At 35.2% G+C, this 20,255-nt stretch overlaps 1 protein-coding gene across 2 annotated transcripts in view; it reads left to right on the forward strand.

The window, feature by feature from the left end:
* Positions 1–20,255, forward strand: part of LOC124370904 (tuberin-like) — a gene marked incomplete at its 3' end in the record, with an annotated part of 88,588 nt that overhangs the window by 61,081 nt on the left and 7,252 nt on the right. For both annotated transcript variants that reach the window (XM_046829208.1, XM_046829207.1), the window contains 3 exon segments: positions 13,143–13,395; positions 14,583–14,701; positions 15,141–15,309. In XM_046829208.1, the coding sequence (XP_046685164.1) occupies positions 13,143–13,395; positions 14,583–14,701; positions 15,141–15,309 (541 nt within the window).

The raw sequence follows: 20,255 nt of genomic DNA on the forward strand, positions 1-20,255 counted from the left end.
GCTGAACCGTCACCACCACCGCGCCGTGTGAGACACCGCGTGTTGTTTCTATAAGTATAAACAAACAATCGGTACGCGCCTCGTCACTGTCCAGTCACCGCCGCGCCGCGCGAGACACCGCAACCTTATAAATTACTAGTTCCGCGTGTTGTTTCTATAAAGTATACAAACAATCGGTACGCGCCTCGTCACTGTCCAGTCACCGCCGCGCCGCGCGAGACACCGCACCTTATAAATTACTAGTTCCCGCGTGTTGTTTTCTATAAGTATACAAACAATCGGTACGCGCCTCGTCACTGTCCAGTCACACCGCCGCGCCGCGCGAGACACCGCACCTTATAAAATTACTAGTTTGGTATAATGTAAGTGTATTGTGGATAGTATTAATGAATCAGAAAAGTCGGAAAGAAATCCTGCTTCGAGCATTAGAGGTTCATAAACCTGTGGTTAAGCGATTCCCTAAGAGAAAAATTGTAACTTTGGGTATTGATGATTTGTGGGCTGCAGACCTTTGTTGTAATGATTAGGTTTTCAAAGGAAAATGATGGATTCAGATACATACTTAATGTAATATGATACGTTTTCAAAATATGCGTGGTCAGAACCATTAAAAACTAAAAGCTCACAAGAGGTTACTAAATCGTTTGGTAAAAAATATTAAGAAGAGCGAAATTGGTTGGTCACAAACCCCCGAACCTTCTTCACACGGATAAAGGACGAGAATTTGTTAATAAGGAATTTAGAGAGTTTTTACACAAAAATCAAATAAAGTTATACCATACTGAAAATGAGGAAAAAAGTGCCATTATAGAGCGTTTCCATAGAACTCTCAATGAAAAAAATGAAAGTGTGCACTTTGAAATTCAAAACTCTTTTAGATGGGTGTCACATTTACAGAAGCTTCTACGTCAATATAACAGTAAATTTCATAGCACTATAAAGATGAGCCCATCAGAAGTGAATTCAAGCAATGAACAAACTTTAAGAAACATGTACGCAAAACACTGGACGATGTCTAGTATTCAGACCCAGACTTTCGGTTGGAGACCGTGTAAGAATTACTATAAAGAAAGATGTATTTGGAAATAAATACCGCAGAAATTGGACAAGAGAAATTTTTCGGATTGTGGCCCGTCAACAAAACTTGCCCTGTTACCTACAAAATAGCAGACCAGTCTGGTGAGGAAATAATAAGGATCGTTTTATGAAAAAGAGTTACAAAAAACTATGTTCTAGTTCAGAGTCAAATGTATTAATAATGCTCTCATCCTTCCTTCCACTCATCCCACACACCCACCCTCTTCCTACTCCTCTTCCTATTCTCATCCATCCATACCTCATCCTTTTCCATCGTCAATCGCCCATACAATAAGAGAGTAGCCAGCTCTATAATAATGGTGTTTTCTTTCTCCTGCTAGCAAGCAAACAGCATTTCTCAATGCTACGGATGGTCTTCGAAGATCATCAGTCAAGAATGTTCGAATTGTGGAGAAGAGGTTACTGCATCTAACCTATCCCGCCACCAAAAAACAAAGAAGTGCATCCATACCTCATCCTTTTTCCATCGTCAATACGCCCATACAGTAAGAGAGAGTAGCCAGCTCTGTAATAATGGCGTTTTCTCCTGCTAGCAAGCAAACAGCATTTCTCAATGCTAAACGGACGGTCTTATATCGAAGATCATCAGTCAAGAAAATGTCCCGAATTGTGGAGCTGAGGTTACTGCATCTAACCTATCCCGCCACCAAAAAACAAAGAAGTGTATGTTCAGCGTCAAATCCACCAGCTTATGCTTCTTCCAACGGATTCAATGAAAAACCTCCTTCGATGAAACAAATATGTTCAAGGTGTGGTGCTGAAGTCAGGAACTCCTCCATGTCCCGCCATAAAAAAACAAAGAAATGCATGTCCACGTTAGACAGACAAAACTCCGGGTTTTGATATGTCTATGTTGGAAAACTACGCTGATGCTGTGAGTGAAAATCAATTCCAGAACGTGATTGCTGATTTTGATATGTCTTATGTTGCCAGAGTCCTATTCAAATCTCAGACCTGAAGAACAAGACGCGATTGCTGATTTTGATTTGTCTATGTTAGACACTCCAGATTTCTATTTCCAAAAATTAGAGCTATAATTGGTCCCATCTGCAGCTGACGCTCCAAAGTTTGAACCACCAGTAAAAAGGATACACCCCGATTCATCGAAAATTATATCAATACTTGGTCCACCACCATTTGAAGTTCCGGATAGATCAGACTATTCACTGCATATACCATATAGTCCTGTATACCATTCACCACTACATATCCCAGAGAGTCCAACATACAACGTGCTTAGTCCGACCGATGTTACGTGCTCAAATAAAACCCCAGAAGAAACCATGTCCAAAATGCAGTAAGAAATAACGGTTTCCAACATGGCTCGGCACCAAAAATCTCAGAAAATGTGCCAACTACCAGCATGGTATGACATATAACGAACGTCCTGAAAAAGATGGGAAATCAAACCAGCTCCTAAAAGTAAAATGTGTTGGATTTGTGAAACACCAATAGAGTCATCCAACTGGAACCGTCACAAACAATCAAAACGCCATATCCGTTTGTCAGCACTTCATGAAGGTCCTCGATACAGGAGTGAAATATTACCCATTACGAGACTGACACCACGACTGCCGGCACCCACTCCAGACATCAACATGCTGGTAAAGAAATACCCAAAACGACCAAGGGAAGTCAAACAAGTACCGAAGGTCAATACAAACGATATAGCTCTTGAAGCGATGATCCCGAAAACCGACTAGACCACAAAAGATTCCTACAGGTGTGAAAAAGATTATTAGTGAGACACCGACTAGTACAATTAATAGTGAGAATTCTATTAGCCCTACCATGGAAGAGAGACAGCTTCTGTCTGAAACAGAATCACCTTCAACACCTCAATCTGGTTCCGGTACGTAATCCAGAGGAGTCACAGACAATACTTGATGAAATATTAGAAGTCCAGTCGGCATTCACGGGAAGATTGAAAACGTATGTGATTATGAACAAACGTGGGATCAAAGATCCAAAAATGTTTCTTGAGATATGCAAACCACTCGTTGTTGAAAAACTTCAGGAAGCTGTAAAAGAAAAAAAATCTTAAGGTAAACATGGTTTATCATGCTGAATTCAAGAAAAATAATAAACGATGTGGAGGTGACTCAAGTCATGAACTTTAAAACAAAAAATGAAATTCTTTACTCGACAACGTCTCTGTCTGACTATTATAACTCAGCAAAACTTAAGATGTTGGTTGAGATGGAGGAGTATGAGGCAAACGGTTCTCAAATGGTCACTAAAAAGTGTGAAAGACTTGGAGATCAGAGTCAAACCGATACGTTCCTTTTCACGGATCCAGCTATGTGGTTCTACCAAAACGGATTCAAATCCAAAAAGGCTGTTATTAATGTAAAAAACGAAGATCAGAAATGTTTTATGTGGTCTATTCTGGCAGCTTTACATCCAGTTAAGGTTCATCCAGAAAGAATCAGCAATTACGAACCTTTTCAAACGAGAGCTGCTTCATGCACTAGCAACTTGCGAATGCCCCATGAAAACTTGATGATATAGCAAAGTTTGAAAGACGTAGTGGCATTTCTGTTAATGTCTATGCTTATGATGACAAGTTTCGATATATTCCCGCTGAGAATAACTGATAACGAGATGGAAAAACATGTTAATCTACTGTTTATCAGAGAAAAAAACAAACACTCACTACTGCTGGATCAAAGATATGTCTCGTTTGGTTAGTTCACAGATCTCACGAAATGGACATAAGATGTGGATATGCAATAGGTGTTTGCAACACTTTACGAGAGAGGATTTACTCATCAAGCATAGAGAAGACTGTAACACACACGATGCTGTGAAATTGGAACTACCAGAGCCAGGAACTGTAATTAGATTTAAAGATTTCAATTGCTCAATGAGAGTGCCCTTTGTGTATTACGCAGACTTTGAATGCTGTCTAGCACCTATTTCAACATGTCAACCGTGTAAAGTGGATTGTAATGGTAATCATCAGTCGTTCACTATCAAATATCAGAAACATATTGCCCATTTCTTTCTGTATGTATGGGGTTGTCAGAGGACGGCTTTTCCAAACCACCGATTAAATACTTTGGAGACGATGCTGCACATGTATTTGTAAAATCATTGATTGAGGAGTCGATAAGGATTAATGAACTTTACAAGAGTGAAGCAATAGTCCCCATGCAGTTGATGACAAAAGAGCAACAGGAAATGTTTGAATCTACAACTACGTGTCATATCTGTGGAAATACCTTGGTGATGATCGTGTTAGAGACCATAAACCATTTGACGGGTTTGTTATAGAGGAGGCAGCTCACAACAAGTGTAACATCAATTTCAAAAAAACCTAGGTTCATTCCTGTTTTCATTCATAATTTAGCAGGTTACGACACTCACCTATTCATTAAAGAGTTTGGTAAGTTCGAAAATCGCATATCATTGATACCCAACAACGAGGAGCGGTACATTTCCTTTACGGTCAGTGTGGAAGGTGGAATTGAACTACGATTCATCGATTATCATTCAAGTTCATGTCACAAAGTCTCGATAGGTTGGTAAAGAATCTGACTAGATCTCAATTCAAACACATCTCAACATATTACAATGGTAAGGACCTCAATTTATTGCTACGAAAAGGAGTGTACCCTTACGACTACATGGACAGTATAGAAAAATATAGTGAAACATCACTACCTAGTCAAGAAGAATTTACAATAAACTGAATAAACAACACATAACAAATGAAGATTACAAACATGCGTGCGATGTATGGACCGCCTTTAACATCCAGAACATGAAAGAATATGCAATGCTATATAACGAAACCGACGTCTTGCTGCTTGCAGATGTTATGGAAAACTTCAGGGATGTATGTCTCAATACATACAAATTAGATCCTGCATGGTATTTCACAGCACCTGGGTTGGCTTGGAACGCAATGCTGAAAATTACAAAAGTCGAACTGTCTCTATTGACTGACATCGATATGGTACTCATGGTTGAAAAGGGTATTCGTGGTGGTATTTCACAGTGTTCTCATCGATATGCGAAGGCAAACAATCCCTACATGAAAGACTACGACAAATCGAAACCAAACAACTACCTTATGTACTTGGATGCAAACAACCTGTATGGGTGGGCAATGTCTGTAAAACTACCATATGCAAACTTTCAGTGGAGCAGTACAGGACATCGATGTAATGAAAGTTAGTGACGATTCACCCACAGGCTACATATTAGAAGTTGATTTGGAATACCCTGAAGAACTACACGACGTACACTCTGATCTACCTCTCGCTCCAGAACGTAGAGTCCCACCAGGATCGAAAATGGCAAAGCTTCTGACAACTCTCTACAGCAAAGAAAAGTATGTCGTACACTACAAAAATTTAAAGCTTTATTTGAGTCTGGGTATGAAACTAAAACATGTTCATAGAGTTCTTAGTTTTCAGTCAAAGCAATTGGTTGCAACCGTACATTAATCTGAATACCATGGAGCGTACAAAGGCGAAAAATGATTTTGAGAAAGACTTTTTCAAACTTATGAACAACTCAGTTTTTTTGGAAAAACTATGGAAAATATGAGAAACCGTGTGGACATTCGTTTGGGTACTAAGTCCAAATTAGTGGAAAGATGGGTTAGCAAACCGAACTTTAAGAGTCGAACCATCTTTACAGAAAACCTAGTTGCTGTACATTTTTAGTAAGAAAAAACTTTTGTTAAATAAACCTATTTACGTAGGTATGAGTATTCTAGACATATCAAAGACACTGATGTATGATTTCCACTACATGTAATGAAAGAGAAGTATGGATCTAATATAAAAATGGTGTACACCGATACCGATTCCCTGATATATGACATCAAAACGAAAAACTTCTACGAAGACATGAAACATTCTTTGTTTAAAGGTTATTTTTGACGATGGAAGGATTGTGAAGGAAACAGGATTTTTCCGGACATTTGCCATCGTTCAGTGAAACAAGAAACAGTAACACTACGTTTCGAGATCTGCAATCTGATCTCTTCTTCAGTAAAGAAACTAACCTAATACATAATTACAAAACTAAGTTAAAATAAACAAATCTTACTAAAGCGTTGTGGCACGCCTAAGTCAGGAATCACAACCTACATGTTGTTGTCAACTCACTAACACTAAAGACATGCACTTAATACAAAACTATACAAAACACTAATCATTAAAAGTTAAACTACGGAAACAGGTCACAATGCGTCTTCACTCGTCTACTGACCACCTACGACTGACCAGAGGGACTAGCCAATGGCAATCGTGACGGCTGGCTAAAACAAGATGGCGGAAATACAAGGGAAGGGGAACAGGAATGGGCCCTTTCGTTATTATTGGTTCATTCGAGATGAACTTCTTAAAACCATATTGTGACTCCGCATTGGTTTATTACAAATATCCGATCCAACAATGCATGAGGGTATCCATTGCTTAATAAGTGCAAACGAACCAGAAGAATCATTCCTGAGTCAGAAAAACAGATTTGTGATAAATTTGCGTTTATGTCAATCCCTTATGTGCCGGGATTATCGGAGAAAATTAGAAGAGTAGGTAGAAAGTACAACATTAGAACCGCGTTTAAAACACACAACACTCTTAGACAAAGTCTCGTAAAAACAAAACCAAAAAATGGCACACAGGATTCCAAAAACTGTGTTTACAGTATAAAATGTAGCTGCAATAGGGAATACATAGGCGAGACAAAAAGACCACTAAACGTAAGGATAAAAGAACACAAAGAAAACACGAGAAAGGGTTTCACAGAAAAGTCAAAAATTGCACACCATTGTTGGTCCGAAGACCATCATATGAATTGGGATGAAGCCCACATAATACATCGGGAACCACATTTCTTCAAAAGGAAATTAATTGAGGCAACATACATTAAATTGGCAGACCAACCAATCAGTCAACCATCAGTCGAGATTAGGGCCGCTTTGGTTGCCAATTCTAAAAAATGAACTAAAGAGAAAACCAAAAGTATCAAACGGATCGGATATTTGTAATAAACCAAATGCGGAGTCACAATATGGTTTTAAGAAGTTCATCTCGAATGAACCAATAATAACGAAAGGGCCCATTCCTGTTTCCCCTTCCCTTGTATTTCCGCCATCTTGTTTTAGCCAGCCGTCACGATTGCCATTGGCTAGTCCCTCTGGTCAGTCGTAGGTGGTCAGTAGACGAGTGAAGACGCATTGTGACCTGTTTCCGTAGTAGTTTACTTTTAATGATTAGTGTTTTGTATAGTTTTTGTATTAAGTGCATGTCTTTAGTGTTAGTGAAGTTGACAACAACATGTAGGTTGTGATTCCTGACTTAGGCGTGCCACAACGCTTTAGTAAGATTTGTTTATTTTAACTTAGTTTGTAATTATGTATTAGGTTAGTTCTTTACCTGAAGAAGAGATCAGATTGCAGATCTCGAAACGTAGTGTTAACTGTTTTCTTGTTTCACTGAACGATGGCAAATGTCCGGAAAAATCCTGTTTCCTTCACATGAAACATATAATTGGATTATTTGATACAAGTGACTACCCAACCCCAACCAATATGGGCTTCCCCACGTAAACAAAAAAGTTCTGGGTAAAATGAAAGATGAACTTAATGTCGAATCATGCGAGAATTTGTAGGACTAACGATCCAAGATGTATGCGAGCAATATAGAAGACAACCATTTCATAAAGAGGTCTAAGGGCGTGAAAAAAGCTGTAGTTGAAAATGAAATTACCTTTAGCAACTATAAAGACTGTTTGTTTAGTAACATCGAGCACTACAAAACGATGAATACAATTCGGAGTCAAGCACACAATCTCTACAGCGTAGAACACCATAAAGTGGTACTTTCATCAAAGGACGACAAGCGTTTCGTACTCGAAGACAATATCCGAACCCTAGCATGGGGTCATCATAGAATATGCGAAAACTGTTAAATTTTAAATGTATGTAAGAGAACATACTATGGAAATTCAAGTGTATTGCAGAGAGAATTTTGAAGACCAATTTTTAACCTAGACCGTTACGGTGTCTTATTGTAGGACCGTCTGGGTGTGGTAAAACGAACTTGTTATTGAATTTCATTTACAACAAAGATGGAGTTCCGTTCAAGAATCTATACGTGTTTAGTCGTTCAATAGAACAACCTGCATATGTAGATCTGCGTGAACAATGCAATAGATTAGAAAAAAACCTTAGAAGACACATTGCGTTTTTCTATTCTTCTTGTCAAGATCTCATTTCTATCGATGACTGCAAACCAAACTCACTTGTGGTATTCGATGACTGCCTCCTAGAAGAGCAAACTAAAATCAAAGACTATTTCATTAGAGGACGTCATAAAGGGATTTTCTTGTGTCTACCTGAGTCAGAAGCTATGGTCGGGTTGATATGCAGGTCATACGAAACAATGTTAATCTGTTGTGTCTGTTTACAATGAACAAGTACTATACAAAGAGAGTGTTCCAGGACTTTGTAGGTTCTGACATGACTTTCAACCAATTTGAGGCTCTCTGTTTTGAGTGTTGGAAAACACCTCATGGATTCATATCTATTAATACTACAGCTAAACCAGAAGAAAGGAAATATATGTGCAATTTAAAAAGGAAACTAAGTGTTGAATCATACTTCGTTTGTAAAAACGTACCAGTATAAACGTAATTTGACGTTTAAGTATAAACGTAATTTGACGTTTAAGTATAAACGTAATTTGACGTTTAAAGTATAAACGTAATTTGACGTTTAAGTATAAACGTAATTTGACGTTCAAGTATAAACGTAATTTGACGTTTAAGTATAAACGTAATTTAACGTTCATAAACGTAATTTGACGTTTAAGTATATTTAAGTATAAACGTAATTTGACGTTTAAGTATAAAACGTAATTTAACGTTCATAAACGTAATTTTAACGTTCATAAACGTAATTTGACGTTCATAAACGTAATTTAACGTTCATAAACGAAATTTGACGTTTAAGTATAAACGTAATTTGACGTTTAAGTATAAAACGTAATTTTGACGTTTAAGTATAAACGTAATTTGACGTTCAAGTATAAACGTAATTTGACGTTTAAGTATAAACGTAATTTAACGTTCATAAACGTAATTTGACGTTTAAGTATAAACGTAATTTTAACGTTCATAAACGTAATTTGACGTTTTAAGTATAAACGTAATTTGACGTTCATAAACGTAATTTGACGTTTAAGTATAAACGTAATTTAACGTTCATAAACGTAATTTAACGTTCATAAACGTAATTTGACGTTTAAGTATAAACGTAATTTGACGTTCTCTAAACGTAATTTGACGTTCATAAACGTAATTTAAACGTTCATAAACGTAATTTGACGTTAAGTATAAACGTAATTTGACGTTCATAAACGTGACTTGAAAGATTTGAAGAATAACTCTGTGTCTATTACTATAAGTATACAACATGGCGAATAAACTAGATGCAAAAGAAAGCAAGGCGACTTGAAAAAATTCAGAGTGTCTTGGCTGCAAAGTTCAACACGTGCTGAACAGGGATGAATTAAAAAACTTCTCAAGCAAAAATACTATATCATCAAATGCTAATGAGACGTCTGCCAATCGTAACATATCAATAACACATGATCGACCACTCACTGTTTCTAAAGCTAGAAAGTTGGATGAGTCTTCGTACAGCGTACAAAAGACGGAAACCTACAGTAATCAGATTATCTAATGAACAGCTGTCTCACGGAAGTGATCGTATACTTCTTTCTGGAGAGCAACACAAAGCCGTTTCTAGAGCCGTTAAGAACAAAAAAGGTTTACAATTGCTTCTAAGTTACAACCAACTCGTATCTAATAAACAAGGAGGGTTTTTGAAGGAAATTATGGAAATGGTGGATTCCGTCTGTTCCTGGAGGTAAACGTTTTCATCTCTCCATTAATAAGAAGAAAGGTGGCTCCTTTACTGAGAGAAAATTTTATACCTTGGTTAAAGAGTTTAGTCGATGAGGAGTTAGACACCATTATTGAAAAAAGATCCTACGGGTAGAGGGTTGAAACGACGTATTGGTCGGAAGCTTGATGCATTGTTGTCTGTGAATAAAAAAAAAAGAGATCTTCCCGCTGTCTCTTGGTGAAATAGAAAAATTAGCAGGTATATTAAACATTTAATGAGTTTAGAGGTGTTTTCATGCGACAGTTACTTCCAGACAAACCTACAAATATCGAACGTGGTATTGTAAATCTTGGTGACCTTTCATCTGGTGGTACTCACTGGACGTGTTATGTGAAACGTGGTGAAAAGAAATTCTATTTTGATTCATATGGCGATGTCAATCCTCCAATATGAAGTAGTCAGGTACTTGGGGCCAAAAAGGGTTGGTTTATAACTCAGAGCGTATTCAGGGGTTTGACGATCCTCCTATCTGTGGACAATCTGTGCCTGGAGGTTCTACGACGAGATTCAGCTGGTGAGGACTGGGAACATATTCTTCGTAGTATAAGAAACAGTAAAAATGCATGGAAACCGTGGTTTTATTTTCAACAGATTTGGAGACGAAATTGAAATTGGATCAATACCAACTCAACCCAATTCAGACCCTTCTCCTGACGAGATAATTGAGCTTGCAAGTAATGTATCAAAAGTCTCACAAGATTTATCCGAAGTCAAGAAATTATTGGAATCGCATTTGGTAAAATCGGAAAAAATAATAAATGCGATCGAGATTGGTCCCCACTAGTACCGTAAATGGTGAAAAGATATGGGGCAGCTTCCTATTGAAAAACCACCAGAGAATTGGTCAAGTGAGCAAAGCAGTGGAGCCATATGATGTGGTTGTCAAAGTTTCAATTGAGTGAATTAGAAGGCAAGATATACATCATGCAGAAAAAATTCAACAACGAAATAAAAAATATATGGAAAGAGGTTTTGAAGACTTCCATGATGGTAGTAACTTCATCTAAAACTTGTATAGAATTACAAGTATATAAAAAAACTGCAATCATGCCATTACTCAAACTAACTGGAACTGAGTCTGTACTGACTCTCCATCTAGAACACCCCATCCACTTGGATCCAAACGTAGAGTATTATATGGCTCTTGTTGGATTTTACTCTGAGAACAACATATACAACTTGTTGCAACATGCAAAAGTCTATTTTTGGGACTTGGAAATACATTTCATTCCGAAACCACTGATACTTCAATGTGGTTTACTGGACCATTGAAAAACTTGAAGAGTTTCAGAGATTACATAAAATCGTTGAATCTTAGTGTAAATTCTAACGATTTCAAGATTTTTAAAGATGGTGACAAAAATATCAATTAATTCTCCAATTAAATTCCACTTGGATAAAACCGTTAGTGATCTCTTAGGTTTTGAAAAATCTGATGCAACAAACTTACAAAAAGAATCGTCTTACTTCAACTCAAATGAAAATGTAATTGCATCGAATCCACCGAATCTCAGAACCGTTGATGTTATCGAGATACACTGCAATATTGTCAACAACAGTCTTGTCAATCATGATGTTCACTCTCACAAACATTTTGGAGACAGCAATCCTCTACTCCTTTTCCCCTAATGTACCACACGGCTACAAAATATCTTCAATCACCTCAAGAAAAACACTACATACCTCTTCGGAGCGGTTTACGAAAGATTCAACAGATCACAATCACATTTGTAGGACCCAAAACAACCAACTGCTCCAGAACAACCATGTAAACAACATCGTCTATTTAGATCTGATCAGTAAATCACAAACCACATACATACTCACAATTGTGGTAAATAAACACACGCGTGGTGTCTGCGCGGTGGCGGGACAGCGATGACATGCGTGGTGATTCGCGCGGCGCGGTTCTGACCACCCGTACTCACACTCTTAGTCGCTCTCTAAAAATTCTGTCCCCAGATTCGGTCTCACACGGTTCGATGACATGCGTGGTGATTCGCGCGGCGCGGTTCTGACCACCCGTACTCACACTCTTAGTCGCTCTCTAACAATTTTCTGTCCCAGATTCGGTCTCACACGGTTTGTCCCAGAACCGGTCTCGGGTGCGTTGTCCCAGGAACGGCCAAAAGTATACTACTGTGGGGCACGCTACTTCGCCAATGTTGGCGGCATTTAATTTGCTAAACAATGTTGCCGATAGTTTAGATATATTTTTAAAAACTATGGATTTTAAGAGAAAATGATTTAATATTATTTCGCAAACCTTATAAATGTAGTTGTTTTTTTTATTTTTTAGTATATTTAGAATACAATATAATGGTATATTTAAATACATTGTTATTAGAAAATTAAGTACTATATTGTAATATATGTACATATTTTTTTATGATAAAAGTAATAAGTTTATGTTAATTTTACCATTATTATTTTTAGTTTGGCAAACTCTTTTACATAGATATTAAATTTCTTTTAAAAGTCGTTTTACCGGGGAGGTAAACCTTAGCATAGGGTTCCCTTATAATTGGGCTTCATGCCTGTAAGGGCTACCTTTTGCGGGAATTTAGAGATTTATTGTACATATTTTAGTAGTAATTATTGTTAGTTGTAAGTAATTATTGTATATTTATGAACTGTTTTAATCATGTATTATTTGTTTCATTTCATTTGAAAGAAAATGAGTTTGTATATTCCTGCAATAAAGAGAGTTTTCTATTCTATTCTATTCTATTTGGAACTAAGGGGAAATCTGATTTCTTAATTGCTAGTGTGTATTTTCCCCATGGAACAATTGGAAATTAACTCTTAAAAGTACAAATACATGTGGGCATTATATAATTAATTCAATTTTATGCCTTCTGTGTGCATAAAGCATGACTGATCATGTTAAAATTTGTGTCTGTACTTTAAAAAGTAACAACAATACAAGAGTTATAATATAGTTGTAATCTTTTGATCAGACTCATGAAAAGTTGACTCATTTTAAAGAATGAAATTTTACAAATTTTGTGGTGTAGTTGAAAGTGAACAAATTTGATGTGAAATTGGAATGAAAGATTGCCAATTTAATGTGTGATCAGAATTAAGTGAATCAGTTTGTTGTGTGATTGTACAGATATTGGAGTGCTTCATGCGACTACGGGTGGATGGCAACTACCGCCTAGGCTATCCAGTGTCCCAGTCTGGTCAGACTGGTCCTATACGCTACAGTCACTATCTGCTGGTAGAGCACTCTCCCCCACCTGCCACTCCCCCTGTCCCTCTCCCTGTCACCCCTGCTCCTCTTACCTATCCTGCACCTGAAGTCACCTATCTATCCCTCTCCCCTGCCTGCCTCGCCTACATTACCTGCCTCCGTCGAGAACTGGGTGAGTGCTTTTATTAAAGAAAAATGTAGTATTATAATTTATGTGAATTTGCTATTTCATGTCAAGTTTTGAATTAAGATTATCAGATTAATAATTGAAGTGCTAAAAAAAGTTTGTTCTGGATACAATTAATTAGCGTATACGTATTTAGACATTTTAAACAAGTTCTGATTTGCCAAACTTTCTTTATTTTGCCCATTTTTATTCCTAGGAAGAATAAATAATAACAAATAAGTTTTTAAAGCAACCAATATTGGCTTCTGTATTCTGTATGTAGACCTACCATATGATTATATCCAAAAGCTGCACCATCATACAACTAAACCGTGATAATAGATTATCACTCACTGGTTATTGATGTATTTTTGCACGAAATGCATTGAAATTTGCTGCCCAATGTTTATAAATAAATATATTTACACATTCCTACTTAATCGATGCACTTTCATGAATTGTTACACGATAAACTAAAATAAGAGATAATGAATATTTCTGTATGCTGTGATTATTGTGATACAGCATTCCGATATGATCATATTAGTATCATATGCTTTAAGGATTAACATCAATAAAAAATTTACTTTTACAGTGAAATTTAATTTTTCACATTTTAGAAATAATTATTTAGTAGGATATTAAATCATAAGGTGTACAGTGGTAGAATTAAATACGCTGTTATATTTATATATCTTTATTAATTTGTAATATATTATTTAAAGTATCAAATGGTTTGAAGAAAGAATAGTGGTTGTTATAAGAATCTTGTATCCAGCCAAGTCCTGAATTTACTGCTTGTTTCTGATCTATTTGTTTTCAATCACAGTTTTTGTTTACAGTCACTAAGTGTGGCTCTTACTGATTTCTCCTTCAGCTTGAATTAAGTCTCAGGTAGTTGTCCTCTCAGCTCGCTGAGCGTTGGCTACTGGCTTGGTTGGGTTCAGAGTCTCCACTTGGTGATTGCGTAACATTGTCTATGTAATCAGCGCGTAAGATGGCAAATAATTTAATTTTCATTAATCAAATTCAAGTTTCTTCAGATTCAATTGTTGAATCTTGTGAATCAATTCTCAAATTCAAATCTTTTTTTACCATTCAGTGGATTTGAGATTTGACTTTACATACCACTACTATCTTTTTTAGAGGATTGAACTGAGATAGTTATTTCATTTTTGGCTGTTTGATTGTAGATTGGAGAGTGCTCCAGCCGATGATACAAGGAGTGGCACAAATAGTGCAGCACAAGGCCCTTATACTCTCCAAGCACAACAGTGACATTGACTACTTGACAAGTACACTTTGCGCTATGGTAATTGTCTCTGCTTTAAGAGGGCTGTCTGGAAACGTAACCTTTATATATAAAGAAAAAGCTACACAACAATGTTTTGTTCTAATATTCTTATTAGTACATTGCATAGTAGTGTTGCATTAGAATGATTTACCTCCAAAAATTACTTAGGATTTAAAAAAAAAATATTAAATATCAAAAATTTACTAAACCCATAGTTGAATTCTAAATACTTCAAAAATACAAAATTGGATCTCTTAGTTAAATTTTGTGCTATTTATTACATTCTCAGACTCACTACAGAGTAACAAGTGACAATACAAATGTTTGAAATATTTAAGTTTGGCTTGAAAAAAAGCTTCACCTGTGCTTGAATTAAAAAGATTAGGTTTAAGTTATTTCTGTCCAATATAATATCTACTAATCTTAAAAATAAAAATTGACATCAATATTTTCTTAGGTTAGTGACAAGACTATGTGTGCACCTGACCTGTTACGCAACACACAAGGAAAACTGACACGTTCGGACATGCAGGGCTACATATTTCCTGTGTTGGCTACCCTGGCCTCGTATCACGCACGGATAGAATTTAGCCTGCAGCAGCGGCTCATAAAGTGCCTAGAATATGGTAAGTTTAAATTCCATATTCATCTCCAGTTTCAGTTTGAATTCAATTCAAGGTATTGAAAATAATTACTTAGTAAACATAGGTGAAGTCTATCCTGCAAGGTTATTGAAAAAGTCAATTTCTGTTTGCCCTTCTTTACACATGGTAACAAACAAAAACGGATAAACATGTAACAAACAAATAAGTCAAGGAATAGTATATAAATTTCATAAAAAATATTTGTTATAATAACGCTTCCTGCCATCTGTTCACCATTTTAAAGTTATTGTAATAGTTAGTCGGACGGATTTGTATCACCCAATGATTATGAGTTACATTACTTTGTACAATCTTTTGTGGTGTGTTGTTGGTACTGTACATTTAGGAATATTTAATTTTTTCCTGATAAAATAACTAACTGAACTTCTGTACCTTAAACAAATTAAAAACAACTATGTTATTTTTTCCAATATTTTCTCAGTGTAATTTTAGTTGTATACTCATATAAGTTGATTAATGACATTCTAATGTACCATTTGGAGTCATGTTTTTGTATTAAGTACGAGGGTTATCCAGAAAGTAACTGCCATTTATGTATAGCTTGATAAGTAGTGGATGTAGCACCGTCATGTTGACATCGGTATGTACATGGTTCAGTACCCTTCTAACTGTGCAAGGCGGAACATTGTACATGCATGTGTTTTCTAGTTATAACTTTAATGAGTGCCATAATAGGTGCTGCTGTGAAGCGCGTTGTGTTAAAAGATTTCTTTGGATGAAAAATCACTCAGCAGCTAAGGTTCATTGTGAATTGTGTTTATTAATGAAACAAGAGTGAAGATGTATTCCATCAATGTGCAGGAGTTTCTTTATAAAGAACAAAAATTCCTGATAAAGAAAGGAATGGTAGGGCTTTTCTCATTAGTGTTGACCTATTGAAAAAAGTGAATGAAAAAGTTTGTAAGACTGTCTCTTCACATTATCGGACCTTTCCGATGATTTTTCTGAAACTTCTCAGTCTTTTACACGAGATAGGTTTTGTGTTCGTTGAGTATCATACTTACATGACATCAGATAAAGAAGAACTCTGTCATAGACTTTTTTTCTTGGTATGACTTTGAAGGGAAAGAATGTTTGGACAGAATTGTTATTGGCAGTGAGATTCGATTTGCCTATATGAATCCTGAGACAAAACAGCAGTCAATGCAATAGAGACATACCACTTCTCCAAGCAAGTCAAAAGAAAGCCGGTCAAATTTTGACAGCAAGAAAAGTCCTGCCTACAGTTTTTTTGGAATGTAAAGGACATCTAATTTGTTGATTTTATAGAATGTAGTAAAGACATAATTTATAAAGCCTATGTGACACTTTGGAAGGACTAAGAAGAGCAATAAAAAATAAGCTTCATTGCATTCTGACATGTGTTGTGTTTGTGCATGACAACTGTCTCAGCTCAAAGAACAAATAAATTTTTAACCAAGTTCAAATTAAATTTTTTTTAGTCATCTCTGATACAGCCTATACTTAGCTCCTAGTGACTTTCACCTATTCCCGATTGTAGTGGTAGCTACTATCTCAGTGTATCACCAATGAGGATGAGCTTTAAAATCTACTCTTTACTTCGGCCTTCCATTGTTTCTTGGTTCTTCCACAGAGTTTCCTTCCTCTCTTCTGGTATGTGTCCTCCCCACGTTAAAATTCCACTCCTAACTTCAGCTATAACATTGTGTATATTTGAACAGTTCTCTGATTTATTTGTTGTGTTTTGCCATAACTACAAGACATATGGAATTGTTTTGATAAGCTGTAACCAACAATAATTCAAAAGAGGCAAGATTCAGAATTATATAAAAATAAATTACAGAGAGTTGAGTTGAGATTTTTTAAGACGCTTGTATAAGTTGGGTATCTTCTTCCAGTCTATATTTTTGAAAGTGGTATTGTACTGCAACTGATAGTGAGTGGATTTTAGTTATGAAACAAGGGAAAGGAACATAGTACCATATACATAAACACAAAATATATGTAATATTTGCTCTTCTTCCAATACAAATTTATTTAAGAAAATCCATAGACTCCATGATGCAATGAAGCATTCACAGAACTAAAATAAATTTCTTCTTAAGGTTTATCTAAATAGTCAACTCAGTCACTCAGTCTATTTTACACTCAGTCTAGTTTTAATGAGTGTGTAATTGTGGAAGAGTGCAGTGCAAACAATACTACAAACCAACTAAATAGTTTGTATACAACTTCACCCTTAAACATAAGTAAGCAGGATATTTAGCCCTATCAAAAGTAGTAAGCCTACAAAACGAAAAAATCAAAAGTCACCATTGACATATAAATCTGAGAACTTAACTTAAAAAATTTATTATTTTTAAATATTCAAGGCCTATTCAACAAAACATTAACCCTAGAAACTTTTTTAACGTCTAATTTGGACGTAATTGGTTTATCTGAGCATTGGCTTAAAGAAGTAGAAATTTTCTCAGCTTTGCCTGATGGTTATTTTTGTAAAAGTGCATATTGTAGAACTGAACATATTAGAGGAGGTTCCTTAGTACTTACACATAAGTGTTTGAATGTAAGAATGTGTGATGTTGGTCAGTTTTGTTCTGAGTTGGATTTAGAGGCAGCAGCTGTTTTTGTGGATAATTTAAAATTGATTGTTTTAACTATATATCACTCTCCATCAGGCAACCCAAATACTTTTCTTGACTCTTTTGACAAATTGCTGCGGTTTTTGACAAAATGGTCAAATTATACATCTGTGATTGGAGGGGACTTTAATTATAACTTTGATGTAATTAAAGGTAGTTGATTCCCAAACCAATTCCTTAATCTCTTGTAACAGTATAACTTTTATCATTTGAATACTAAGCCTACTCGAAAAAATAACTGTCTTGACAATATTTTTGTAAATTGCCATAGAAATAATGTACTAAATTGTAGTATTTTTTATTTTCCATATTCTAACCATTGTGGTCTCACACTGAATTTGAATATCACTGATTTTACTTCACGAAACCAAACAAACATACCCAATAGTATGCACTTTCTTAAAGTTATTTTACCTAAACAAAAGAAGCTAAAATTAAATTCAATACAAATATCATAGAAAATAGTAGTAACAAATGCAGAGCGGCATGGAATATCATTAAAAGTAATAATAATGTTAGTACCGTAAGTTTAAAAAACTCAGTAATATCCACCCACACTTTTAATAATTACTTTTTGGATTCAGTGGAGACTATTAAGAACAAACTAGGCACTGCCCCTTCTAACTCAGAGCAGCTGCTTGCATCTGTTGAGAAACCTGTTCCAAATGTACATTTTACCTGGAATATAATAAAACCACTAGATGTAATTAATGCAACTAAGCGTTTAAAAAACTCTAATTGTAATGATGTTTATCAAATGTCCAATAATCTCCTAAAACAAATCATTGATAACATATCTTTGCCACTATCCTGCTGCTTTAATCTTTGCCTGTTAGAAGGAATCTTTCCTGATGAATTTAAAATTACAAGAATTAGTCCAATTTTTAAAAAGGGATCTAAAGATAAACCTGAAAGTTATAGACCCATTTAAGTTATTCCTGTAATATCAAAAATATTTGAGCTTTTGTTTTTTGATCAGCTAAGTGCCTATTTTGAGAAAAATAATCTTTTAAGTATTTCTCAATTTGGATTTAGAAAAGGTAAATCCACAGTAGATGCAATAGATAAGCTGGTGCAGGAAGTGCTACTAGCGTTTGAAAATAAGGTTTTTGCTCAGGCTACATTTTGTGACCTGAGCAAAGCCTTTGATTGTATAAGTCACTCGCAATTATTGAATACTATGGTGTTCAAAATTTGCAACTTGAATTTTTTAAATCTTATCTTTTTGAGTGGAAGCAGAAGGTTCTAGTGAATAGTGATCGGTCACAGGTAGTTACAATTAAATATGGTATCCCCCAGGGATCGGTTTTAGGTCGTCTTCTCTTTTTAATTAGTATAAGTGACCTTCTAGTTTTTATTGACTGTAAATCAATCTTGTATGCAGATGATACCACTTTCCTCAATATTAATTCAAATATTGATGAGCTTAATATCTTGGCACAAAGTGCTTTGGATAAGGCATCGGGTTAACGGTTTTCTTTTAAATGAAGATAAAACTCAAAACATAATTTTTATTTTAAGAGGTGTTGGTATTGATAATAATATAGATAAATATTCAAATCAAGTAAAGTTTCTAGGAGTTCATTTTAATAAAAATTTAACATGGGGTTCTCATATTGATTACATTAGCTCAAAAGTATCTAGGGTTATTTTTCTAATTAAAAAACTTACTAATTGTATTGAAACAAATTATATTAGATCCGCTTATTTTTCTTATTTCCAATCAATTTTTAGATATGGTTTAATATTTTATGGAAACTGCAGCAGGATAGATGAAATATTAATTTTACAAAAAAAAGTAATCAGTATCATTTAGTGGTTAGTTTAGGTGTTGGTTTTTTGGAACATTGTAAAACCTTTATTTATAAACTTAAGAATTCAAACTATTTTCAACTTATACATATATGACTTAGTTTTGTATACTTTTCAATGTCCTAACAATATTAAGTATGCTGATCATAGCTATAATACTAGGAGTAAGGCAAGTAGACTTACTACAATCAATTTCTAAATAAAACTATTAATATTCACCAGGTTGTTTCATTAAAAATTTACAACAAGTTACATAATTTAATAAATATATACCCTAAAAAAGTGTTTTTCAATAAATTTTATAATTGGCTTCTGAACAATCCTTAGCATTCTGTAGATGAATTTTTTGGTGTATCCCATATTAATTTATAATTATATTTAAAGCTAACAAACTAAGGATAATTGTTTATATTTCATGGATGTGTTTACATGTCTTATATTTTAGTATTTAAACATGTGTTTATTTATTGACTTGGCTATTGGCTGTAAAGT

This window comes from Homalodisca vitripennis, unplaced genomic scaffold, assembly GCF_021130785.1.
Source record: "Homalodisca vitripennis isolate AUS2020 unplaced genomic scaffold, UT_GWSS_2.1 ScUCBcl_630;HRSCAF=3061, whole genome shotgun sequence".
Lineage (NCBI taxonomy): Eukaryota > Metazoa > Arthropoda > Insecta > Hemiptera > Cicadellidae > Homalodisca > Homalodisca vitripennis.